General features: G+C 36.8%; 1 protein-coding gene across 2 annotated transcripts in view; it reads left to right on the forward strand.

Annotated features, from left to right (window-relative positions):
- IFT81 (intraflagellar transport 81) overlaps positions 1 to 27,205 on the forward strand; it is a 70,334-nt gene that overhangs the window by 12,101 nt on the left and 31,028 nt on the right. For both annotated transcript variants that reach the window (XM_044673429.1, XM_044673436.1), the window contains 3 exons: positions 7,553 to 7,716; positions 9,054 to 9,149; positions 10,574 to 10,720. In XM_044673429.1, coding sequence (XP_044529364.1) covers positions 7,553 to 7,716; positions 9,054 to 9,149; positions 10,574 to 10,720 — 407 coding nt within the window. The remainder of the gene's footprint in view (positions 1 to 7,552; positions 7,717 to 9,053; positions 9,150 to 10,573; positions 10,721 to 27,205) is intronic.

Genomic DNA, 27,205 nt, shown 5'->3' on the forward strand with positions numbered 1-27,205 from the left:
GGTGCTTCATTCACTAAGCCATAGAGCTCTTGTTCAGAGGCAGTGTCTGAAAACTATATTTTGTTGCTAGTGTTCCTTATTCTCATCACTGTTAGCAATCTTTAGCAAGGTATTTACCTTTACACACAGGAAAAAAAAATCTCTTTAAAATTAACTTTTGGGGCAGATAGGTGGCTCAGTGGATAGAGAACCAGACCTAAAGATAAGAGGTCCTGGGTTCAAATTTTACCTCAAACACTTTCTGGTTGTGTCACCCTGGGCAAGTCACTTAACCCAAATTGCCTAGCTTTTACAGCTCTTCTGCCTTGAATTCTAAGTCAGAAGATAAGGGTTTTTTTAAAAAATAAAATTAATTTTGCTTAAAAAGAAGCCTTTTATTGGTATATGCTATCTAGATCTAATCAGGTTATTTTATCTCTAGGCTGGGAATATCAGGGAAATATGTCCAAAACAAATCCATTGTTAGGACCCTTTTTCTTACTGAATCTCAATAGATGTAATTTGTTCTCATATCCCTAACTATTGCTAAGAAAATATCAAAACCAGTAGTTATTACTGACTTTTTAGAAATAACAAAAATGGGACAAAGGACTCAAAGATTTGGGATAAGTGCAGAAAAATAGTTGATTAATTAGTTCAGTGCACATTCTACAGTATCTATCATTCATCATTTCATTTAAATATTTCTTGTTTTTGTGGTAAAACCATCTTAGCCACAACAGGGCTAAAATAAAGATTGCCAACTTCTGATTTATGGCAGAACATATTTACAGAGAGATTATAGAAATATGGTATGAAAACTTATGACATTAGTCTTTAAAATCCTCTTTCTGAAGACTTTTCTCCATTTTGGTTTGATTTATGTTCTTGCAGAAATATAAATATACTAACCAGAAGAAAGAAAGGAGTACTTAGTCTCTTAATCTTTAGCATAAAGGACATTACAGGTATTATTTTTTCCATTGGCTTCTGATGGTTTTAAAATATCGGTATAAGCATATAGCTGTGAATTGAGAAACTCATCACCAGTAAGTTTAGTTTAATTCTGAGATCACTTGATGATGCTTTCTTTTGTCCATATCAACCTAGAAAAGAAAGAAATAAAATGGCCCTCTCCACTTCTGCAGTGTTCATGGGAAGAATGGCTTGAAAGGGGAAGAGGGTGTGAAGAACCATGGTTTTAGACCTTAACTCAAACTGTAATTTGACTCTTGGTACCCTAAGTGTGAGATCTTGTCCATTGATCAAGAAGGAGACATACTCTTAGAGGAGCTGAATCATATTCACCTTGATATTCTCATTATAAATAAAACCAGAATGAAGAAGAAAGTTGTACCTAAAGGGAAAGATGTCTTAGAAAAACTTCTTGGAGAGGTACAAAGAAGAGTTGGTAAAGGAATTTTATTGTATACCCAAAGTCAACAAGAAACATTTCATGGGCTATTCTAGTCACCAAGTATTGCAGTGATGCTAATGATAAATATTGCAAAGAGACCACTATGAAAATAAGTATAGTTTATGCACCACAATTTGATAAGATCCTCCAAAGTAAATCAGCATAGATTCTCATTCTCAGCAACTTTAATGCAAAGGGAGGAAAAGATGAAGGTGGTGAGAAACATATGGAAAAGAAAGCATGGTTCAGGAAGAAGGAATGAGAAAGGCCAGACATTTGGAGATTACACCAAAGCCTCACACCTTAATATCATGAACACTTTAAGAAAAGAGTTAGTAGATGCAGGACATGATGAGCACAAAATAATACCATAAAGCATGAAATAGAATATATATTTATAGATAGGAAAAGATTTTTATTGCTCTGGTAGTTATCTCTGAATCAGCCCCTATTGAGTCAGATTGTCAACTTTGAACTAAGTTCAGGATTATTAAAAAGCAATAAAAGAGAATAATAGTGGGAAGATAGGGCAAAATTGAAACAACTCTCAAATATTTAAATAAGTAATTGAAAATTATAAATGAGAAACAGACAACAGAAACGACATTGACACTGGTTATATAATTTTATATAGAAGTTTACTTCTGTAAATGAATTACTACTAATAGCTATTTGCCACAATGGTGAGACCAAAAGAGCCTAGAAAATGCCTTAATCAGTGAATAGTTGACTTGCTTGCCAGATAGAGGTGACTGCCAAAAACACTGTTATTAGTTAACAAACATCTATTTTTAAAAAACCCTCACCTTCTATCTTAGAATTGATCCTAAGTATAAGCCCCAAAGAAGAAGGGCAGTAAGGACTAGGTATTTGGGGTTAAGTGACTTGTCCAGGGTCACTCAACTAGGGGGTGTCTGAGGCCAGATTTGAAACTAAGACCTTCTGTCTCTGGGCCTGGCTCACTATCCACTGATCCATCTAGCTGCCCTTCAATAAATATTTAGGATGTAAATGTATATTAAAATATAAAACTTGTTTGTAAAATCTAGCAGAGAAAGATGATGGATAATTATAAGTAGTGGTGCTGTCCAAAGTAGAAAGAAACAGTGAAAGGTAAAGCGTGGCAAGACACCCAGTTAGGCAAAGTCATCCCAAGGGTATGTGAGCAGGAAACCAAGCAGAAGAAAGATGAAAAGAGATTTGTAAAAATAATTAGAAAAAACTTTTCCCCCATCAAGAATGGAGGAACTTGGACACTAACCTCACAGTCCACGGTGATAGAGAAATGCCACTAAAGAGAGCAGAAACGGGAAAAGCCACCATATTTTAATCAAGAATATATAGAGGAGAGCCACATGAAAGTAATAGAAATGTAAAGGAATTGGAAGATGATGCATGTGTTAACTAAAGGAAGGAAAGATACCAACAGTGTGATCTTGAAAAAAGGCTAATGAGAGAATGGATTGCTACTGGCCCATCTATGTTTGCACTCCCATCTACCCAAAAAACTTTATGAGAATATTACACAAATCAAGGGCATCTTAGATGAGGGTATTAGTAGGGAATAAGCAGGTTTTTGTAAATGATGTTTGATGATGGGTCACAGTTGTTAGAAAATATAAGATGCTACTAAAGTTATTATATTTTGATACTGAAAAGCATGATTTGGTAGAGCAGATTGCTGCCCTGTAGGCAACAAAATATCTATAGGACAACAAAATCATTCAAGATTCCCAATATGATCTTAGAAATAACCTTGTTCAATAGCCCTCTGATCCTAAACATATAAAACAGAGATCTCTGTTCACTGAAGGTATTCACTGTGATGAAGTAAATCCAGCACCACGTAGATTCTAGGTTGGAAGAGGGATTCCATGTAGTTGGTGAGGTCCTCCAGGTGCTCCTGATTGCAGATGACATCAAGTCCCAGAATACTGCAAAGCTTCCTGGAAGAGATTGTAATCACTTAAGGCATTTCCATAGAGAAAAGATTGAGAGGACAAAGAATGCCTTTTGCCCCAATTATTAACATGAATTTGAATGTATAATTTTCATAACTTGTCCATCAAATTGTGTGTGTGGACACAGATTGTGCAGATCTGGGCAGTGAGTTGACCCCAGAGTTGTATGGGAAGAGAGAGCTGTGTTACTTTCAGGAAACAGAAAAGTTCTTTTAATGATCCCAAGCTTCCTATGAAAGCCAAGACTTTTAAAAAAAGATAACAATATTCTACCAGTGATGCTGTATGGCAGTGGTACTTCAGAAAATTAAAAATGGGAATTCCACAGAATGTAATGAAGAAGCACTTACAACATGTAACATATGAGAAACTCCAAGAGAAGAACAGCAGTACAAGATGTCATCAAGAAATTGTATAACAAGCAAAGATGGGCTGATGACATGGTGAAGGCGGGATGACAGGTGGATGGCCAGAGGGCCCAACAGATGCCCTTGCAATGTTAAGAGAAAGCAAGGAAAGCCTCCTGGCATATTGGGTGTGGTGAACTGGATGGGAGTCTTGGGCCTAGTTGGCTGTGATCTGCATTGTAGGAAAGGAGTTTTCAAATTGATGAGATCACAGATTTATTTGAGATGATCTTTTAAAGTGCCTTCATTTTGTCACACTCTTGTTTGCATTGATCCATGGAAACAGGTAGCCTAGGATAGAGGCTGCTCAGCCCACACTGATTGCCCTCTTTCAGTGGAACCCAGGGTAGACCCCTGAGGCTGACAGTTAGACTTGACAGTTTGTCATGGACTCCATCCTCTGTTACAAATTCGAGTACTTCCACACCATCTCATCTTGGACAGTTCTTACCAGTGCCTTTCTGGAAAACTTTGTAGAGGATCCAGTCAGCACCTTGTTGTTGTTACTATCTCAGAGGGTCCATTAAATCATTCAGCCTTTCTGACTGACTTTTGCTTGCCTAAAGCAGAAGTCCTGCCATATCCTCCTCCCCTCCCCCCACTGGCTCCCTATCACCCTTAGGATCAAATATTAATTCTTCTGTTTGGCTTAGCACAGTTCTTGGCCCATAGGAGGCACTTAGTAAATTCTTGTTGATTTGACTTGTCGTCTTGGCATTTCGAGCTCTCCACAACTTGGCTTCAATCTCTCTCCAATCTTCTTACATATTACTTCCTTCGATGTGGTCTGTGGTCACTGCCTGACCCCCATGCCTGGAATGTTCTCTTTCCCACTCTGCTTCTTGGAATTCTTGGATTCCTTCAAGATGCAAGTTAAATGTTACCTTCTGCAGTAGGTCTTTCTCAGACCATCTCCCCTCCCCACCCCCACCCCCCGCCAGGTACTAGAGCCCTTCCCTTTAAGGTTACTTTCTCTCCATATTGTCTCCTATGGTATTTATCTATCTACCTATGGTCTCTCTCATTGGACTGCAAGCTTCTTGAGAGCAGCAACTGTTTTTTGCTGAGTTCTTAGATCTATTGATAGTTCCATTATATACCAGTCTCCTGCCTCCAGAGGTAAGGGAGAAAATGCCATTCCCTCATGTGCCTCCCTTGGGAAGAGGAAGAATGCCATTTCATTAATACTAGCTCTCTAGCCTCCTTTGGGAAGAGGAAAAAAACCATTTCATCTTGCCACCAATCTTTTGGCTTTGGAGAAGGGAAAAAATTGTCCTGCCAAGTCTCCTTTTGGTCCACTTACCTTCAGAAAGGGAGAAATGCCATTCCATCCAGCACCAAACCTTGCTGGAAATGAGATCTTGGCCTGTGTTTTTCTTCCTAATATTTTCCTCAGTGAACTACTATGGTAAACAGCTCATGGAGGGTCCTTTAGTCAGTTTTCATGCTTCTCACTTCTTAGCACCCAATTAGTTATACCCAACTTTCTCTTCATCTCTCTATTTTTTTTACTAATTTATCTTTTATTCTTTGCCTTACTTAAGAGCTACCTTTTCCTGAATCCTTAACTTCCTTTTCCTCAAGTCTTTCTGATGAAAACCTATCTCAGTTGTCTTCTTTCTCCTCCAATTTCTCAAGCCTTCTCAAATTTTTTTCCCCAAATGCAATCTTCTTCATAATTTCAAAGCCTTCCAAATTGTCTTCCTAATCCCTTTTTTCTCCCACATGACCTTCTTCCATGTGTAGTGTATATCTGTTAACATTTTTTAAATTTAAACTCTTACCTTCCATCTTAGAATTGATCAATTCTAAGACAGAAGAGAGGCATGGGCTAGGCAATCAGGGTTAAGTGTTTGCCCAAGGTCACACAATGAGGAAGTATCTGGGGTCAGATTTGAACCCAGGTCCTCCCAACTACAAGCCTGACACTCTATACACTGTGTTTCCTAACTGCCCCGACTTTTAAAAGAAGGAAAACCAAGTAATGAAGTAGCCTAGATCAAAAAAGATTTGATAGGAATGCTACTTAGTTATTCTGTGACTTTCTGTTTTCAGTTCTCTCTCAGTACTTCTCCCATCCAAAAAAAAATAAATCTGAAAACCTTAATGGAAAACATGAGGTCTGCTGTTAATATCTTTACATGGCTAAGAAAACATAACTAAAAATAATTTCAAAGCATTGAGCCAATTTTATTGTGTAATTTACGTATGTAGATTACCTAAAACTGGAAAGTCAGTGTTTTGTAAGTGTAATGGAAAGATTTGAAATAAGCTTCCATCAACTATGCCCAAAGGGCTTTAAAACTCTGCATACCCTTTAACCCATAATAATACTACTACTATTAGATTTGTATCCCAAAGAGATCAAAGCCAAACGAAAAGGACTCATGTGTACAAAAGTATTTCTAAGATCTCTTTTTGTGGTGGCAAAGAATTGGAATTAGGGAAGAGCTGAACAAATTATCGGCTGTGATTATGGTGGAATACTCTTATGTTCTAAGAAATGATGATTAAGCTATGATAATCAGTACCAATACCTGACATGTACATAGAATTTTCAGATTTATAAAGCATTTGACCTATATTATCTCATTCAATCTCACTTTAAGTAGCAGTCTCTATGTGAGAGAGACTACAGCAGATAAAATATGCTGCTACATATTAAAAGCCTAGAATGTATCATGAATGTAGCTAGTTTCAGGTTTTAACTTGTTTTATGTTTTGCAATGTCATATTACTGGTTTGAAGTTGAGAAATTCCATCAGAGACTGTTACTACCATTTTTGAAATTGTGATGATTTAGTAGTTAATGCACAAGCCTAAACATTTCACTCCTCTGTTCAGGAAGCTCCAGTGGCTGCTAGTTCACCCTAGAAAAACACAAACTCTTCTCTTTAATATTTAAAGCCTTTACAATCTAGCTCCAACTTAACCTTTCCAGTCTCAAAAGACATTTCTGTCCTTGCACTCTCTTGTTCCCTATTTATGGCCTCTCTCCATGTTTGTGCCTTTGCCCAGGCTGTCCCCCATCCCTAGAATGCCTTCCATTTCCCTTTCACTCTTAGAAACCCCAACTTCTAGGCTCAGCCTATCTTCTCCTGCGTGGTACCTGTCCTGAATCTCCATCTGGTGCATGCTGCCCCTTCTTTCCCTCCCTCCTCCCTTCCTGCTCTGCCCTAGGAATTTTATTTTCTTCTATGAGTTCATGTTGTTTCCCACCAGTAAAATGTAAGTTCCTGGGGGCAGGAACTATTTTAGATTTCTATACTTGGTGAATGGACAATTGCATCATTTAGAATATAAACTAAGATTATATAATTTTTCTTTGGGGAGATGACTTTGTAACTCTTAAAAGAGTGCCTAAAACTTGAATAAACATAAAACAGGAATAGAAGTATCCTTTGACTAGAGGTCAGACTATTATCCCAAGTATTCTGTTTGTTTGTATCTACCCTGAAACTAGCAGAGAGGCAGTGTTCTCCTTTCTGTCTTAGAAAATCTTTTTAAACAGTGGAGCCAAAAGAACGAACCAGATAGTGTGTTATTTTAAGTTTGTAGCTTCCCAGAAAACTTTCTTGTTCATTTATAATTATCATCATCATCATAATCATTAAAAGCTCTTAAATAGCTAAATTTGCATTATACTTTGTTATACACTGTACTAAATGATTTAGACATAATCAGGGCCCTCGAGGGCTTCCTGTCTGAAATGGGGGATCTGGAGCACATCCTTGTGCCCTCTGTATTTTCAGCTGAATTTCCCACTAATTTAATTTAATATTTTTAAGGTTTAATGAAGAGACTTGAAGAGGAGATAAAGTTTAATTCGTATATGGTATCTGAAAAATTTCCTAAAGAACTGGATAATAAGAAAAAAGAAATGCATTTCTTACAAAAAGTAGTTTCAGAGCCAGCCATGGGACATTCTGATCTCCTTGAACTTGAAGCTAAGGTATGGCAGAACAAATTATTTACTCTTACTCCCTGCCTCAATGTATTCCCTCCACAATCATATCCCATCCCCATTTATTTTAGATGTTTATTTTATAAGTATCCCAATCTCATTGTTTTTATTTTATGAAGTATCTCAGTCTTGAAATTATGATCTGTAAATTTTAGTAAGAATGGCAACTTCCTTTATAAGTTAATTATGAAATGTGAAGCAGTTACTTAATTTGTGCTCTTGTGTTATGAAAACTGATTGTGAAAATGAAGAAGTAATTTATTCTTACATGAGAAAAGATACTTATGCATATATACTATCTCATAAATTTTGTATCTTAATATAATCATGTGTCATGCAAAAGTAATCTGTATATTATCACCTTACACTCAGATTTTTGTTTCAAATAGCAACATCAAAGCCAACTTCCCATTCAAAGCAAATGTATTTGATTAGTCTTTTATGCCAGATATTGTGTTATTAAAATTTTAATCTGTAATTCCTTATGAAATCCTTGATCACATTAGGATTTTTGGTTCTTAAGTAATAAGCATTAATCAGACACATTTTTTTAATGATCAATTTAAGCATATTGAGAGGCAATTTTAACTTTATGACTTGCTATTTCAGTATTTCATGACTAAGGGTACTTGATAAAAGAAAAAAAAACATAGAAAAACCCAGCAAATGTATGAGCCACTGAAAGTAATGTGTATTTCCATCCCATTCATCCTTTTAACTGGCCTAAATTTATGAGACATCTAAGACAGATTTGAAGGATTTTGAGTCATAGGTTAGTTCATGTATAATTTAGTGCCATTGTTACACAGTTAATTTATTGCTTATAAAAGTCTCTTATGTCTGGACTCAGGATTTAACCAGCTTTAGTTTTCAGATTTGGGCAATTTTAGGTTTTTTAAATACATGTGTATGCATGTGAGTATATTTCACTGAACTTCTAAAAAATCATCTATTCGATGAAGTATAAAAGTTATGGAAATGCACTGAATTGCAAATAATGTGATGGTATAGATCTAGTATAGAACAATCTAGTACAGTATGTAATTGATATTATGTTGGAATTAAAGAATTTTTTTACCAAATTCCTGGAAAACATGAAAGGAATTTTATAAATATAATATACTACTTTTTACATTCAAGAAGGTGTTTCTGCTATAAAGTCATTTGCTTTTTTGTATATGTAGATACTGCTAAGAACTACAGAGTCAAAAGGTGGTTTGGTCTGATCAAATTTGGTTTGCACTATCAAATGGATTCCCAGCCCAGAGAAGCATGGAAAATCCTTAATCTTTTTTTTTTTTTTTTAAACTTTGGACCTGTTTCAGATAAATGAAGTGAATACCCAGATCAATCAGCTCATTGAAAAGAAAATGATGAGAAATGAACCAATTGAAGGCAAACTTTCATTGTACAGGCAACAGGTAAGGGTTCTAGCTGTTCTGCCTAGTGCATTTGGAGTTGTAATTCTGTCACAGAGCTGCCTTTATGAATTTCTGGAATGTATTATCTACAAGTTTCAAGTGAGAAGGAAGTAAAGAACGAATGTTCTTTTTTAATACTAATCTACAGATAAGAATTTGTAGGAAAACTACAAAAGGTGTGTGTTCAAGTATGAAACCAAATATTTTTCCTGATAATGACTAGTTTCCTTTGAGTCTGCTTTCTGGAGAACTGTTTTTCTGCTTCTGTCAGGAAACATGGAATTTTATTATGTTTTTCATGAAGATAACTTTGGGTCTTCTATTTTCCAAAATGTAATGAATTAGAAAGCATCATAACTTTTCTAGTTATGGCTTTTTTAGATTTGCATGCATAAATAAATGAGGGCACAGTATCCAAAACTCTTGTCCCCCACTAAAGTCCTGCTCTGATGCCTCATTGTGGCATAAAGTCCATGCCAATGGGGCACAAAGCCTGGCAAGTCTTGAGTTGCTTCTTGGAGCCCCCTATACCCATTCACCTCCCCATCTGATTGGGAAAGGCTTTTCCCTGGTCTGGTTAAAGAATGAATATTTTATCCATTGTAACTCAAGACTGGATTCTAAAATGTACATGAATTGTGATTTGGGTCAGTGGAGAAAAAACAAAATCATAGATCCTTGATATATTAAATTATGTAGAAATTTAGGTTTTAATCAAGAGCCTTTGGCAAGTACGCTCCATCATAGCTAACTCTCAGAGAGAACATAGGGGCCTACTATGGGTGGAGAACATTTTATAGCCTTGGATTTTTTGTTTCGTTTGCCATGTCTAAACTACCAAATAAATTCCTGTAGGGACCTTCTAACATTTTCTGAAAAACTTGTACAAGGATTCCTGCTGCTATTGAATATTTTCAGAGAACTATGTGCACCATTCCATATATAGACAGTTTGCCAGATATTTTGACCTAGGATGCATGGATCATTTGGGGAAGCTTCATAGTACTTTCTAGCCAGTACAAAGTTTGCAGTCATGGCCCTAAGCAGAAATCAACCTAGTAGAAGCTTTGTCTAAATATCATCAATCAGTGGAATGTCTGGATTTGAAACCTATATTTGGACTGTTAGAATTTAACCAAATAGCTATTTGGCACCATATTTCAATCTACTTGCCTTCTTAAGTATCTACTGTTTAAGTTAAGGTTTAATTTCTTTGTGTACTCTGATTTAAGGAGCTAATAACATATAAGGGAATCAGTGGTGACTGAAATATTGCTCACTTACCACAGATTATCCACAAAATGCCTTGCTTTCATGTGAATAATTGAATTGATTTCATTATCTGACTAATTTTATGAATGAGTAACAAGGTACAGTTTTGTTGGACTGATGACATTCATTGTACACTGACCACACATATACAGGCATCCATCATTTCTCGTAAAAAAGAAGCCAAAGCTGAAGAGCTCCAGGAAGCCAAGGAGAAGCTGTCCAATCTTGAGCGAGAAGTGTCATTGAAGGCGACACAGACCCGAGAATTTGATGGCACCGAAGTTCTGAAAGGAGAGGAGGTAAATACAGAGGCCTGGACTGTTGCTAGCCAGAGCTAGTAATACACTTGACTAAAAAGTTATTCCTACTTTACAAAAATAATGAAACTGAATAAAAGAGTAAAATGTAGTTTATAAACCTTTAAAATGAAAATGAAAACTGTTTTCATGTTCTTTCAGGGATTTCCTTGATAGAATGGGACGTTTAGAAATTTTAAATTTAATTATTTTTAAATGGTATAGTCTTGTGTTTTTATTTCAAAACCAAATTATCCTTATTTTTGGTTTTGCTAGTAACTTGACAAATCAAAAATGTCCCAAATAAAGCAAAGTGAATGGGCATTAATCAATAAAAATATAAACGTGTAATTGTAGATTAGTCTCTAGGGTTGGCCGAGAAAGAGAAAGAGAGACAGAGAGAAAAAGACAGAGAGAGAGTGTGAGAGCGTATCAAAACACCAAATTGATGTCAAGAATCAAAAGCCCCCAAATCTAGTCATGGCTGTACAGTCACTTATTAACTGTGTGACCTTGGAGAGAAGAAACATGATCTCACTTTGTACCTTAGTTTCTTCATCTGTAAAATGAAAATATTGAATTAGAATGATTGCTAAGTTTTATGGCCATAAATTGGTCAGAAAAAGAAATTTTACCAAGAGGTTTCTATCCCAACAATATTTGGCCATTAGAACCTGAAATATTACAACAATCATCTAACTATTAAAAATAAAATATCTTATATTTTGATAGTACTTGTAAGTTTTGTAATTGCTTTCACATTTTCCCCATATAATTGTCCAGTTTTGTTGAATAAATTACATTTTCTATATTTGTGGGAACTAAAGCAGAGAAAATGTAACTGTTTTGCCCAAGTGAAAAAAGTGATTTAGTAACAATGATGCAAGTAAAACCCATCTCCCATCCGTCCCCTTATTGTTTTTTCCATGATACTAGAATTCTAGTAATAGAGATTCCATAAATACAGATGGTGGCCTAGTTGGATTATCAAAAAAAGTCCTCAGTGTTTATATGCTACCTTAATTAGCTCCGTGGTTTTCATCAGTCAATCGATTATTACATGCCTACTGCATGCCTACAGGCATTCTTCTATTCTGGACAGTTAGGCTACAAAGAGAAAAATAAAAGTCTATCACAAGGATCGTATATTCTCCTGGTTGGAGAAACATGTAGATATCTAAGTGAATACAAATATAAATACTGAGTCATTTCTAGGTTCTGGGGATTAGGAAAAGCTCATACAAGAGGAAATGCTTGAGCTGGGCTTTGAAGAAAGCTTGAGATATATTCCTGGGATGGGATCAGCCTGTGCAAAGGCGTAGAGATAAGAAATGGAACATTGGATATGAGAAAAAGCAAGAAAGCCAATTTGCCTATCAATAAATCAAGCACTTACCATGTATTGGGTATCCTACAAAGTCCAAAGTGAGACAGTTCTTGCCTTCTAGGAGCTTACAGTATGACAAGGAAGGCAACAGGTACATCTACAGCCCCCAAAGTCTTAAGAGCACTAACACTGCACTAAGACTTTGGGGACACCCTATATAATTATATGTAGAATATCCATTTACAAAATGAATGCAAGGTAGTTGGTGGGGGGTACTGATAGCTGGGAAGCTCAGGAAAGGCTTCAGGTAAAAGGTAGCACTTGAGTGGAGTTTTGTGGGAAACCAGAGATTCGAGCAGACTGAGGGGAAGAGAAGAATCTAAAACAACATAAAGGGCAGTCAGGGCAAAGACGCAAGAAGGAGAGATGAAACCTTACATTGTGAACAGTGGCAAAGAGGCTGGTATTGCTGACCATCAAGTGGGGAATGTGTAGGAAGACTGGAAAGGAATGGAGAAATTATGTTGTGAAGAACTTTAAATGCCAGACAAAAGAGTTGATATTTGATCCAAAAGGTGACAGAGAACTACTGAAGTTTTTCTTCTTTTTTTCTGTTTTTTTAATCATGAACTTGAGAATTATCAATCATGACTATTCATTTATACAAAGGACAGAAAAAGAAGATTGCATATGAAGCCATCCATTTGGGGAATTTAAAAAAAACCATAAATGATAAGGTGGTATACTCACACTGGCCTTGTCGTCTGTGTTTTCTTCTAAACTTCCTTCTGCTCCTTTCCATCTGTTTTTTTTTTTAAAAACCCTTACTCATTACTAAGTATCAATTCTAAGGCAGAAGAGTGGCAAGTGCCAGGCAGTTGGCTCCGGGTCATACCGCTAGGAAGTACCTGATGTTACATTTGAATTAAGAACTTCCCAGTTCTAGACCTGGCCCTCTATCCATAGCTGCCCCGCTCTTCTGTATGTTTCTTAGATTTTTCCTCTTCCCACTACTTTCAAAAAGTCACCTCCTCTCCCCCAAAAAAAGTTTTATCTTGCAACAATTGTTTAAACAAAGAAAACAAATTTGTGTTGTGTTGGCCTTGTCCAAAAATGTAGAACTTATTCTGTCTCTACAGTCAGTAACCTCTCCTCCAAAAGGTAGGACATATACTTCTTCATCAGTTCTGGAATCATTGAATTGATTGATGATCAGCTGCTGCCTTTTAGCGTTGTTTTCATTTATTATATTTACTGGTTATATTAGTATTCTCCTTGTTTCATTCGGTATTAACTTGTACAAGTCTTCTAATGTATCTTATAATTCCTTATATTCATTGTTTCTTATGCTGTAATAACAACATTCAATTAAATTTAGATAACCCAATTTCTTCAGCCATTTGCCAGTTGATGGGCACTCACATTCACCCCACTTTGTGACAACAACAAATACTGCTATGATATTTTAGTATATATGGGACTTTTCTTTATGTCTTTGACTTCCTTAAAGTATGTTCTCATTATAGGGATTGATGGGTCAAAGAGTAACTTATCTCAAATCATTCTAAATGATTTTTCAGACCATTGGACCAGTTTATAACTGTCAGTAGTTTATCAAATGTGCCTCTCTTATTAATAGCTAACATTTTTTTTTAGCACTTAGTATGTGCTAGGCATCGTGCTAAGCATCTTACAAATATTATCTCATTTGATCCTCATAACAATCCTGGGAAGGAAAGGCTGCTATTCTTTCTATTTTACAAATGAGGAAACTGAACAGCCAGAGGTGGTTATGTGGCTTGTCTGTGACTAGATTTAAACTCAGCTCTTTGTGACTGCAAGTCCAGTGCCCTCTCGATTTTGTGCCTTCTAGCTGTCTCATTAATTTAAAAATGTTAATTAATTCAAAGAGGCATATAATTCAACAGATGTTTATTGATTACTTTGAATAAAATACTATCTTGGATAGAGGAAGATTTAGAGAGAGTTTGAGATTAAAGGAAGGAAAGATAAAGGAAATGTTTTATGATGCCCTTTTTCTTCTTGGAGAATTAGAATGTGAGCCCATTTACTGAGACTGAGAATTGACAATAGAAATAATTTGTAATAGTCATGATAGGGAGTCATCAAGAAATAAATTGGCAAACCCATAATGAACCCAACCCCCCTCCTGAGGTTAGATAACATTAATTTATAATGAACCAGATCAGCCTGGTATTGTTATTTTGTTTTATTTTATTTTTTGGCCATGAATAGCAGCCTGTAAGTGGGAGTTGAGAATGCAGGCAGTAGGGATTCCCTAGGTCTGGGAATTGTCAAAGCCACAAGGGAAGCTATTTTGGCAAGGTATTCTAGAGCAGTAGAAACACATTAAGGTAACTGATCTTGGGTACAGCAGGCTGGTAAGACATTGTACGGAGGCAGGGATTATGGAAGTATGTCAGTGGGTGTGTAGAAGTGGAGACAGGTTATTGGATTTAAAGAGATGAAGAAACATGAGGCAAGAATGTTAAAAGAATTATTAAAGTGAATGTCAAAATTGATGAGGTAATGGCACATGGAATGAAAAGGAAAACTGAACCAAAAATTGAATCATCAGAGACATCAAAATCTCAATTTTTAATACAATGTCTTTTTTGGAGTACCACTAATTGTGGTCCTTCAGCTTGCCTTTTGATGGCTCTAAGGCGGTGGTGGCAGACCTATGACACACGTGTCAGTGCTGACACGCAGAGCCATTTTTGATGGCACACGACCGCATGCTGAGGATGAAACATTTGCTGTAGTGTAGTGTAGACACTCTGTGCACTGTAGATGACAATTCTACTTATATTAATTTACCTCTTTTAGTTTATCAATATATTAATATATTACAATTACACATTTTTGTTATTTAAACTATAAATATTGCAAAATTATGGGTTTTTCTCACAGTGACACACTGAGTTATGCTCAGTTTTTTGGTGAAGTTTGACACACCAAGCTCAAAAGGTTGCCTACCACTGATCTAGGGAGTAGTATCTAATGGGCTTAAAACTACACTTCCTTGGAATATTTCCTTTCAGCCTTTAGTATCAGTGCCCATATTTCCTGTTGTTAAGAGAATATTTTTAATGATGTTCAGAAGGCTTTATAGTCTGTGTTCTATGACAGTCCTTGGTTCAGGGGAGAAAATGATTAATTACCCAGTAGTTTTATTTTATAGGAGAGCTTGTCATCTACTGACAGTTTGCTCTTTTCTCTCTCACACACAAATAATATGCAGCAGTGGATTATAATTCATAGACACTGTGCATGTATGAAGAAATGTTTGACAGTGCTTATAGTTCAGTAAAATTAGATTATCAGGTGGTAGTTTCAGACTTTTCTTTGTACTAGAAAGAGAGCTTGTACCAAGATATTCTCTGTTATTTTTGAGAATGCCTAGTAAACAGGAGAAGTCCTGAAGACTGGAAAAGGGCAAATGTGATACTCATTTCTTTCAAAATGTTAAGGAAAAGGGGGCAGCTGGGTAGCTCAGTGGATTGAGAGCCAGACCTAGAGATGGGAGGTCTTAGGTTCAATTCTGGTCTCAGACACTTCCCAGCTGTAGTGACCCTGAGCAAGTCACTTGACCCCCATTGCCTACCCTTACCACTCTTCTGCCTTGGAGCCAATACAGTGTATTGGCTCCAAGACAGAAGGTAAGGATTTTAAAAAAATATATTAAGGAAAAAAAAGATGCCTCTGATTATTATGATAGGTGTGGAGTTGATTTTGATAGAATACCAGACAGTTACTAGAACAAGCCATCCAATAATCATTTGACAGTTAACTAAGAGAACAGAAAGTACTCAGGAGCAATCAGTGTGATTTTTGTGAAGAGCAAATTATGATATGCCAATTTTACTTCCTACTTTGATAAGGTGATAGGTCATGAGGAAAATATGTGGGAAGCAAAATATTATGTAATATATGAGGATTTCAGTAAAGTTTCTCATCTTCTAATAGTTTTAGCTACAACTGAGGAAATATGTTCTATTCCACTCTTCTTAGAATTCTTACAGTTGACTAAAGAGTCACGCTTTAGTAAGTGGCTTAGTGAGTGTCAACATGTGATTGATGTTCTACAGGGATCAGTTCTAACACCTAAATTGTTACCACAGAAGACCCTGCCTTCTAAGAGGGTCTAACTGTCAGGGCACCATAAAACAACCCACATGTGTGGATGACATGAATAGTGTTTCACACATAAGATATGGAGGTGAAAGAGAGAGGCTTAGTCTTAGAAGACTAAGAAAAGGACATTTCAAACTTGGAAAAAAAAGAGAATAATTAGTAAACTTAGCCCAGACTTAAGGGAGACTTGATAGCTGTCTTCTAGTATTTTAGGGAGTGTCAGAGGAAGATTAGGCCTATTCTACTTGACCTCAGAGGATATCACCAGGAACAGTGGGTGAAAATTTGCAGAGAGGCAAGTTTAAGCTTGATGTCAGAGGGAAAATACCGACTATTAGAGCTATTTAAAGTGCAATTGACCACTCCTCCTCCTTGGAAGTATTGAAACAAAGGAAGGTAGACAGCTGGGACTCTCATTGAAGGACAGGTTGGGCTCTGGCCTCAGAAGTCCCTCTATATCTGATATTCTGAGTTTCTGTGATACTGGGAATATAATTTATAAGAAATAAAGAAAATGGATACTTGGACCACATGTTTGTGGAGGTTAGAAAAGAGGATGGAAAAAGACTATATAGTAAGTAGAAAACGTAGCTGTTAACGCTAGGAGATATATCACCTTGACCCCTCCTCTTGCTAAGACATTTACCATATCTTTCTTATTTTGGAGTTTCAAAACCCCAAACTAAAGAGGCTGTATAAATCCTCCTAAGTACTTTACCTACAATTAATGTACATTGCTACTAAACTAATGGTAGTCCTTTGCTTATGGACTGCTATATTAAATAGCCAGAATTCTCATGGACCCAATTAACTTAAAGAGACCTTTTTCTTTTCTGTTATTTTTTTCAATAAAAATTATAACTGTTACTCAAATACTCAAGTGGATCTCAATTTCAAATGTGGGAGTTCTCTCCAATGTAACATAAATCACAGTTTGGCCATACCTACCTATCATACCTACCTATCTTTCCTTGCTTCTTTATGACATTATATGGGTAAAGGCTATCATCCCTCATTATTATAATTGACCAAACCATCTTCTTTACATAATTTCTTGATTATATGTTTTATTCCTGTTCTTCAAAGTGCCTTTTTTTTTTAATTTTTTTTTTAAACCCTTACCTTCCATCTTGGAGTCAATACTGTGTATTGGCTCCAAGGCAGAAGAGTGGTAAGGGTAGGCAATGGGGGTCAAGTGACTTGCCCAGGGTCACACAGCTGAGAAGTGTCTGAGGTCAGATTTGAACCCAGGACCTCCCGTCTCTAGGCCTGGCTCTCAAACCACCGAGCTACTCAGCTGCCCCCCAAAGTGCCTTTTTGATTATATATTTCAGCCTGCTTAACATCTATCATGAATTCGCCATTCCCCTCTGTGTGATTCTCACTTTTCATAGGAAGTTGAGTCATTAAAGAAACATTGCAATTTCCCAATCCAGACTTACTCTCCTATTCAGTTTTGGACCCAACTCATTGCTCATCTGTGCTGTCTATACCAGATGTACATATTTCTGGATAAGCTCCATAGAGTATCCATCTAAATGCTATTGAAATCTGGGCAGTAGATCTTCTTCATCTGCTTGGTCTTTCCTCTATGGTTGGAGAAACCAAACTCCTTGGAGTAATTACAGATCTCTTCCAGGAGCCTCTGCAGTCTTCTGAGATTTGATGCAGTTAGCACAATGTCATCTGCAAACAGGGGCATCTAGAAGATCTCTATCCATAGAGGCTCTGCAGAATCTCCTCCATCCCAGCTTTTAGCACAGTGCCTGGCAAATAGCAAGCATTTTATTAAGTGTTTGTTGGCTAACCATTATGGTAATGAATAACTTTGACAAATGTATATCTCTCTATCAATATCAAATATCAAAAGATTATTTCTATGGTTATATCTTCCAAAGAATCTTGAATGATTTTAATGTATGGATATGAGGCAACTTATAAAAGAGTCTATCAACCTCATGAATGCTCTTGATTCACACATATAGATGATTCTCATTAAGTTTTTATATAGACGAGAAAGTAGGCACACATGAGAAGGTAGGAGATCAGTAAATGTAGATGTTCTACCTGTTGTATTTTTCAGTATTAATAAGGTCTCAGATTTTTTTGCCCACACTTTTGGTATCTTTCTCCTCTCCATTTTCTTTTATGCCTTCAAAACTGGCTCACTTTCAGCATAGTTCTCTCAGTTCAATCTGACTACTTTCCTTCTCTTTGTTCTCTTTTGTGACATTTCTCTTTCTATTAAGCATATCTGAAACTGTCATGTTAGGGCTCATGTATTATCCTGTTGTCTTTGATGGAAAAAATTTAAGTACTTTTTCTAAATCTCTTCTGCTTTTTTCTTGATTTTAGTCCATCTTTTTTTAATCCCTTAATGCATTTGTAATGACTTTGCTTAGTTGGACATCTTGCCAGGCTTTCTTCAAACCTGTTTTGCCCTCTATTACTTCTTCATGTTTAATGAGACCACTCATAATCATCCATCATCCTTCTTCATAAGATTTTACAAATTAGCTTATATTCTAACCCAGTGTTGTCATCTCTCTCTGTTTGGCAAGTAAGTCCAATATTTGCTGACTAAGTCACTTTGTGGGCTCTTTTGGTCTCATGGAAAAGATTAATTTACATTGGTTAAACTGCTGGTAAAATTACTTTACTTGTTGTTGATATTGTTTCTATCATTCATAACTCATTTCTGATTTTTAGCTATGGGTTTAAATAGTTTAGAAATAAGTTGTTTCAGTTGAATACTGTATCTTTTTTATTTAAAAAAATATTAATTCTGATCTTAGCTTTGTTGAGTAGGTAGTCTAACTGTACTTTAGCAGCTGACTTAAAGATAATTCCTACATCAATATCAAGTATCATTAGTACCATAATATATGATGACCAAGTATGCCGTGAAATAATATTTCTTGTTGCATTTGAGCATACAATAAAACTCTACCAACTTTTTCTTTGCTCTATGAGCCCTCCTTCTATTCAGCTACAACTACCTTTTCATTTCATTTCATGTAGAACATGTATGTCAAGTTCAATATTATTTATCTTCTCCAGCAATTTATGCTGGTTGTTGGTCATTGAGCAATCAGTCAGTCTGTAAACATTTATTGACTATGTGCCAGGGTGGGAGGGAGGAGTACTTGACAGTGGTACCAGTGGGGTAAAATGGGAAAATCCAAAGAATTTTAGTCAGGTAAGAAATGAAGAGATGGCTGGTCTGATATTCTCTTTAAATGGAGATTTGAGGAAGAGCTTTTTCACTCCCTTCAGTCAAATGGATTCCAGGGGCAGAGAGTACCAAAGAAGTATGAGATCCATGGCTGATGTAGTCTGGTAGGATGATGAGCTTTCAGGGCATGATAGAAAAATTTAGAGAAGAGGACAAGAAGCTTACCTTTGGAGTACCAGTAATCAAATTGAAGTTTATTGATGGTCTAAAAACTGTGTGCTTCTTAGAGAAGCACTTTCTGCCCTGGTTTGTATTTGTTGGTTTTTTTAATGCTTACCTTCTATCTTAGAATTAATATTAAGTATTTTCTCCAAGTATAAGGCAGAAGAGTGCAAATAGGGTTAAGTTACTTGCCTGGGGTCATATAGCTAGAAAGTATCTGAAGCCAGATTTGAATCTAGAACCTCCCATCTCCAGGCCTGGCTCTCTATACACCAAGCCACCTTGCTGCCCCTTTTTTGGCTTGTTTTTGCCCCTCTGCCACCATCATCACAAAAGCACAAGAATAATTTTTTACTTTGCTTTGTCTTATTGGGTTTCCATAACCAAAAAAAAATTCATCATCAGATCAGCCTAATGCCTCTTCATAGTTGATTCACAAAACAGATAAAGATGATAACCATAATGAGTATCCTATTTTTAAAATATTATATAACATCAGAATTAAATTTAAAGAAATTTGCTACTTTTTTCACTGATGTTCATTATTGCCTAAGCTAGTCCTATGTGTACTTGTCAGAGAGACTTCTTTTCATGTTACCCTCAACTTCTTAGAGTACATTCCTTCTAAGGAGAAGTTTGTATCTGTGGTATTACAGGGCAGTCAGTTTCAAAAATCCTTGGAAACAGCTTTTCTCATCTGTCAGCAGTTTCCTTTCCCCTTTTGGTCTTTTCTCTCTGACTGCTTCACTCCAAAGTGAATAACGGACATCCCATATATATAGTGCTTTAAAGTTTCTAAAACACCTTCCCCATTAAAACCCCCAGAGGGGCAATATTATCCCCTTTGAATGACTGAAGAAACCAAAATGTAAAGTGATTTGCTAAAGGCCTTGCAGCTTCTCTGACTCCCAGTACTTTGCCCACCATATCTGGTCATTTCTTAACAAGCATTTGGAATGCTTGTTCTGTCTTTAGTCCACAAAAGAAACCATAGAAGAAAAAAAGAAAGAAAATATCTGAAAATATTGATGTTAACATAAATATCCTTGATGGGAAAGAATTTCCCCTTCTTAAACTCACATTTTCAAACTTTACTTTAAATTTTTTTTGCTATTGGAAGTTGTCTCTTTTGCCTGAATTTGAATTGAACAATGTCTTAAGAGGCATAACATATACACTTGCTTTTTATAATGGATTTAGAATTATTTTAGAAATTTCAGCTATAGTAGGATATAACTTTTAAAAATAAATTTAAGCAGGGGGCAGCTGGGTAGCTCAGTGGATTGAGAGTCAGGCCTAGAGACGGGAGGTCCTAGGTTCAAATCTGGCCTCAGACACTTCCCAGCTGTGTGACCCTAGGCAAGTCACTTGACCCCCATTGCCCACCCTTACCACTCTTCCACCTAGGAGCCAATACACAGAAGTTAAGGGTTTAAAAAAATAAAAAATAAAAATAAATAAATTTAAGCAGAGCAGAGCAGGATTTTTAAGTAAGTGAGTTAAATATCTTCTTTACAGTTACATTCAGTTTTTATGACAGATACAGGTAAAGTGACTTGCAGCTGATTTTATAACAATACTGAACAAGAATTGATTAATAGATTAGTGTCATCTCTAAGAAAGGTCTCTAGAAAAGTATCACCAGATGTTCCTCCTTTGGTCCTGTCACTACTTAATATTTTTAACAATGATTTCAGTAAAAACAAAGGTTTAATAAATGGGAGATGAATTCTAAATAAATGAAGTCATGCTTACCAAGTTTTCAGTAAAATAAAACTAAATACAGTAGAATAAATTCAATTAGACTAAAAAATAGTTGACATTCATATCACATTTTATTGCTTACAGAGCACTTTATGCACATCTCATTTGATTCTCATAATAGCTTTACACCATTGGTACTATCAGTGGTATTGTTCCCATCTTACAGATAAATTAATGGAAGCGAAGCAAAATCAAGTGATTTGTCCATAATCCCCTCAGTTGAGTCAGTGTCAGATGTGGTGATGAAACCCAGTACTCTCTCCATTCCAAGTCTAGTACTGTTTTCAGTACACCATACTTACCTCTGTCTATAAATAATCAATTGAACAAGTATTGTACAAGGGAGATCTAGCATGGCAATTCATGTGGGTTTTATTTACCACAAACTTATTGTAAGCCAATGTAAGAAATTAAATAAATATGAGAATTCTATAGCAATATTTTAGTTGCTGATTTAAAGATATTATAACTTAAATAAAAAATGGCTTTTAGTAGTTTTATTTACAAAGAGGTAGAGTGAAAATGGAAAAAGGTAGCTAAAAAGACAGGTTTTAACAAACCTACTAGCCCTTCTCCAGTGAGGTGAGGCTCAGCCCTGCAGGGGCTTCTCCATGTCAGGTGGTATTTTCAGCTAGAGTTCCATCAACGCAGCCTCCTCCAAAGCCACAGCAGGCATCTCTGGAACCAATCTCTTTAGAAGCCAGGAAAGGAAAGCAGCTACTCACCCACCCAAGATGAACTCCAAAGGAGAAGACCGAAGACCAAGTCCCAAGGCGAAGTCCTCCCACTCTGAAGCCCAAAGGGGAAGATCCAGGAGCAGTCCTCCAAGAAGCAGTCCAAGAGCCAAGATTGAAGGTTGGTTGAAGGTGAAGTCCCTTGGACAGGAAGTTCAGGACTTCTTATAGTCCTTTTTCCACATCACTTCCTATCCCTTCCTCCACTTTACAGGAACCAATTGCAGTCTTTCAGTTTGTCTAGCACTGCCCAGGAGCAGGGAAGTTGCCTCTGGAGTTGTCACCTACTTTAGTAAGTGACTTGCACTCTCTTACTTAGTGTCAAGTAGGGATGTTTAAGATTTTGATTGATTAATTTAAAAGTTGCTGATTGATAGACAAAGAAAGTTTGATTCACTCTTCACACCAACAACAGTATGATGTAGCTTCTCTAAAAGCTAATATATTTGTAGGCTGTGTTAGTTAGAAATGCAGTGTCCATATTATGGTCAAACTGTATCTGTAGTAGTATATTCAGTTCATGTACCATGGATTGTTGACAAATAATGCTTTCCAGAGGAGAGTATCAAAATGATGAGGATTCTGGAAACTCCTTTGAGATAAAGTAAAATGGGTAAAAGAATTAGGGTTTGTTATGGAGACTAAGAGGATACAAGGGCTATCATGTGAAAGAAGTAATAAATCTGAGATTTGTTCTTTGTTGCCCAGAGGCCAGAATTAGGACTAATTCAATATTAAGTTCCTATTAGGTACAAAAATGAGAACTATCCCAGCCAATCCTCCCAGCCATCATCTATATCTCTTCTTTGTTTTGTGGCTAAACCTCTTAAGAAATTCCTCCACTTTTTTTTCCCCTTACTCTCTCTTCATTCTCTAAAATGTGGCTTCTGATCACATGATTCAGTGAAAACTATGCTCCCCAGATTCATCCCTGAGCCCTTGATTGTCCAATCCAGGGGTCTTTTCTCAATCCTCATTCCTCTTGACTTCTCCCCAGTCTTTGGTATTGCCTTATCATCCTCTTCTGCTGGATACTTCTCTCTATGTTTTCATGACACTACTCTCTCTTGGTTCTCCTTCTGCCTATCTTACCATTCCTCAGCTTCCTTTGCTGGCTTTTGATACCTATTAACCATGTGTGCTTCTCAAGGTCTATTCTGGGCCCTCTTCTATTCTCTTCTATTATTTTATTTGGTGATCTTATCATTTCCATTGTATTCAACTGTTGTCTCTTTGTAAATGATTCTTAGATTTATTTGTTCAGCCCTAACCTTCCTCCCAACTTCCATCTCACGTCCCCAGCTGCCTGTTAGACATCTCAAACATGTTATCTTATAAGCAGTTTAAACTTGACCTATTCAAAACTGAACCCATTATCTTTTTCTCAGAAATCTTCTCATCCTAACTTCCCTATTTATGTCAAGGGCACCACCAGTCTCCTAGTAACCCAAAATCACAGCTTCTCACTCTCTCTCATCCCTCATCATCTCATATCTATTGAGTTGTCAAGCCCTGTTGTTTCTCCCTTTTTAACGTCTCTTGTATACACTCTTTCATCTCCATTGACACTGCTACCACCCTGATACAGGCCCCCATCGCTTCACACATGAACTGTTGTTCAGGCTATTGCCTGCTGGTGGGTTCACCTGCCTCAGGTCTCTTCCCACATCCACCATTCAGCTGTCAGATTGATCTTCTTGAAGTACAAGTCTGATTCACACGCCTTCCATTCAACAAGTTCCAGTGGTAATCTATTATCTCTAGGGTCAAATAGAAAACCCCCTGTTTAGGTTCTACAGCCCTCCATAACTAGGCTCCTTCCTAATTTTTTTAGTCTTAAACCTTACTCCCTACCACATACTCTGAGATCCATTGATGCTGAGTGTTTTCTCTGGCTGCCACCTTTGCCTAGAATGTTCTTCCTCCTCTCCACCTTCTGACTTCTCTGACTTTCTTTAAGTTTTAGCTAAAGTCTTCTACAGGAAGCTGTCCCCAGTCTTCCTTAATCTTGGTGCCTTTCCTCTGAGATTGTCTCAAACTTATTCTATATGTGTGTGTGTGTATATATATATATACACATATCCTTTTTCTCCATAATTGTTTGCATGTTGTCTTCTCTCCTTAAACTGTGCCGTCTTTGAGAGCAGGAGCTGTCTTTTGCCTTTTCTTTTGGTATCCCCAGCTTTTAACACAAAGCCTGGTATGTAGTAGGCACTGATAAATGCCAGTTGCCTAAATGCATGAGTCAAGGAGTTTATATTCTGTTGGGGTCTATGGCATAAGCTTGGGCATAATATAAGGAAGGAAGTGAAAGGGGGCAGCACATGAAATGTTGGAGGAATACTTGAGGAGGGAAAAAACAACAGTAGAGGACAAGGGAGGCTACGTGCACAGTGGAGGTGGGGCTACAACTGACCCTTCAAGATATATAGGAAATTTGAAAGGCAGAGATCCTAGGATTTTGGAGCTGTAAGAAAATGCCCAGGACTCCCTCTGAGAGTGCCTGTCAGAGCTGGAATTTGAACTCAGCTCCCCCAGCTACAAATCCAAATGATCTTTTTCACTACAACCTATGGATGAAAACAAGAGCAAACCTGCATGTTTGAGAAACATGGCCTGTCCAAATACATGTATGTGTCTAGGTGGAACAGCTAGAAACTTAGTTTGAATAAAATGTAGAACATGGGGAAAGAAGAATGGAATAGATTGGAAGGAGATTGTGAAGGGCCTTGAATGCCTAGTCAGGAAGGTTGGATTTTGTCCTGGAGGCATCTCGGAGCTACTGGGGAGGCCTTTAAGCTGGGGGAGTGACATGATTAAACCTATGCCTGAGGAAGAATTCCTGGCAGCATTGTGGAGGATGGATTAGAGAGGAGAGAGATTGGAGGGATGCTAAAAGTTACAGCAGGGCAAGAGTTTAGCCTTATAAATAACTAGAATTACTCATTCATGGAATGCCTCATTGAGTAATGAGCTCCTTTTTTTTATTGGAAGTGTTTAAATAAACACTAATGCCCCACCTGCCCAGCATATTATAGAAACTATTCCTCCAATAAGTTAGAGTTTGGATTCTAAGGCCTTTTGCTAGGATTTAGAAATAAAACCTCTAAGTTTTAGTCTTTTGAGCTGTTGCTTTATCTACTAGATCAGGGGTTCCCAAACTTTTTTGGCCTACCGCCCCCTTTCCAGAAAAAATATTACTTAGCCCCCTGGAAATTAATTTTTTTTAAATTTTAATAGCAATGAATAGGAAAGATAAATGCACTTATGGCCATCACTGCTCCCCCTGGATCACTGCAGCGCCCACTTTGGGAATCACTGTACTAGATGGAGTCATCTTTCTCCCTGGGTTTCTCCCACATCTCTGCATTTAATGATTTCTTATTCAAACCTTCATTTCTAATGATGCTGCCCTTGGAACCTGCCCTGCCCAGATCTGATCATCAAATGACTATCTTGAGGGTTCTTTGTGGACAGAGTCTGGAGACCTTAGCTCCGCTTTTGTCTCTACTGCCAAAAAGCTGTGACCTTAAATTAGTTCAGTTCACTGTGCTCTAATGTCCTCTTGTGTAAAATGAGGAGGTGAGATTCAATGTTTTCCCTGCTTCCTTCTATCTCCATTATTCTGTAGTTGGTTACTATCTTTGCAATTTTTCCAGTGAAAGGTCAGCCCTGGATTGTGTTTCAAATGGACTGATATATGAGATAACATGTGTACAACATTCTGCAAACTTTAAAGTGCTATATGAATGCCAGCTGTTATCATTGGCATTATGATTATTGGCATCATTATATTGTTTTCTCTATGATCATCACAAGGAATTCTTTTGCCTATCAGTTACAGCCAAATTAGTTTAAAATAATTTTCTTTTAATGTGTTAAGCCAAAGAATATTTACATCAACAGCAGGTGGTAGACCAGTTTGTTCTATAACAAACAACACAAATCCTAGAGCAAAACTGCCTGCCCAGTTGTGAAATCTTTACAAAGGGCTTCTGAGGTACAACGAACCTAGGGAAGAACTGGCAAATGTGGTTGCAGCTGTCAGATCTCGAAAAATTAGAAATCAAATTTTGACACTTAGAAGAGAAGATGGTTCAGTTACAAGTGATCCCTGGGTAAACCCTTGATATTTTTAGATCCTTTCAAATCGTATTGTACTCTTTAGCATTCATAGCAGGACCTGGTGGCCCTATGTTCCTGAGAGTTGGAACAGGATAGAATCTAAGTAAATTTGGCTTCAATTGATGTATTATAAAGTAATGCATTAAACATATAGCCCAGGTCATACTATAGTTTTAAAATTCAGATTTTGTGAAAATTTTGCATTTCTATGTCTTTCTGGAGAGCCATTTGACTTGTTTGCCAGAATTTTTTAAAGATGTACAAGAAATATAACAACAGCTGGTGGTATTTTGATTTATAATAGCAATACAGAAGCCTTGGATGATAGTGTGAATTACATTTCAGAGGAATGTCCAATACAGAGTTCATAAAAGGACAGATTGCTTCCAGTACAGCAGACCCTTTCTCATAGATCATCCAACAGTAACCATGATTAGTGACCTCACTACCATATGGACTGTTTATATGTGACTTTCTAATGCTGATCAAACTTAAAATATAATACAACAGATAGAAAAAGGTCAGAATGTTATTTGTTTAGTTATATGGTACCATTTGGGGCAGGTGACTTGAAAAGAATGCTGTTTTGGCATGAAATAAAGTATGTTGGCTGATCCAGAGCAAGCCTTTAGGAGTTCACATGATTTATTGGAGGTTTTTTGATGCCGACCGAAAAAGATTGCTTTTTCATTTTCTCTTGAAGTCTAGGATCAAAAAGAGAAGATATACTGTGACAAAAGGATGAAAATATTTTGTGCATTACCCATGCTGTGCAATTCTAAAATAGAGTTTGATATTTGTCCTTGGCCTATTATAGTTTTCCTGGGCTTTTAGAAAGGAACGTTATAGTATAACTGACGTAAGAATAGAGCCTAATTAAGAAATGGAAACCATGCACTGACTGGCTAGAACAAGGGGATTGAAAGCAGTTGTACTAGCTCATCTCATTTTTCTTTCTGACTTGTATAACCTTGGTGAGTTGT

The sequence above is a fragment of the Gracilinanus agilis genome, chromosome 1 (assembly GCF_016433145.1).
Source record: "Gracilinanus agilis isolate LMUSP501 chromosome 1, AgileGrace, whole genome shotgun sequence".
Lineage (NCBI taxonomy): Eukaryota > Metazoa > Chordata > Mammalia > Didelphimorphia > Didelphidae > Gracilinanus > Gracilinanus agilis.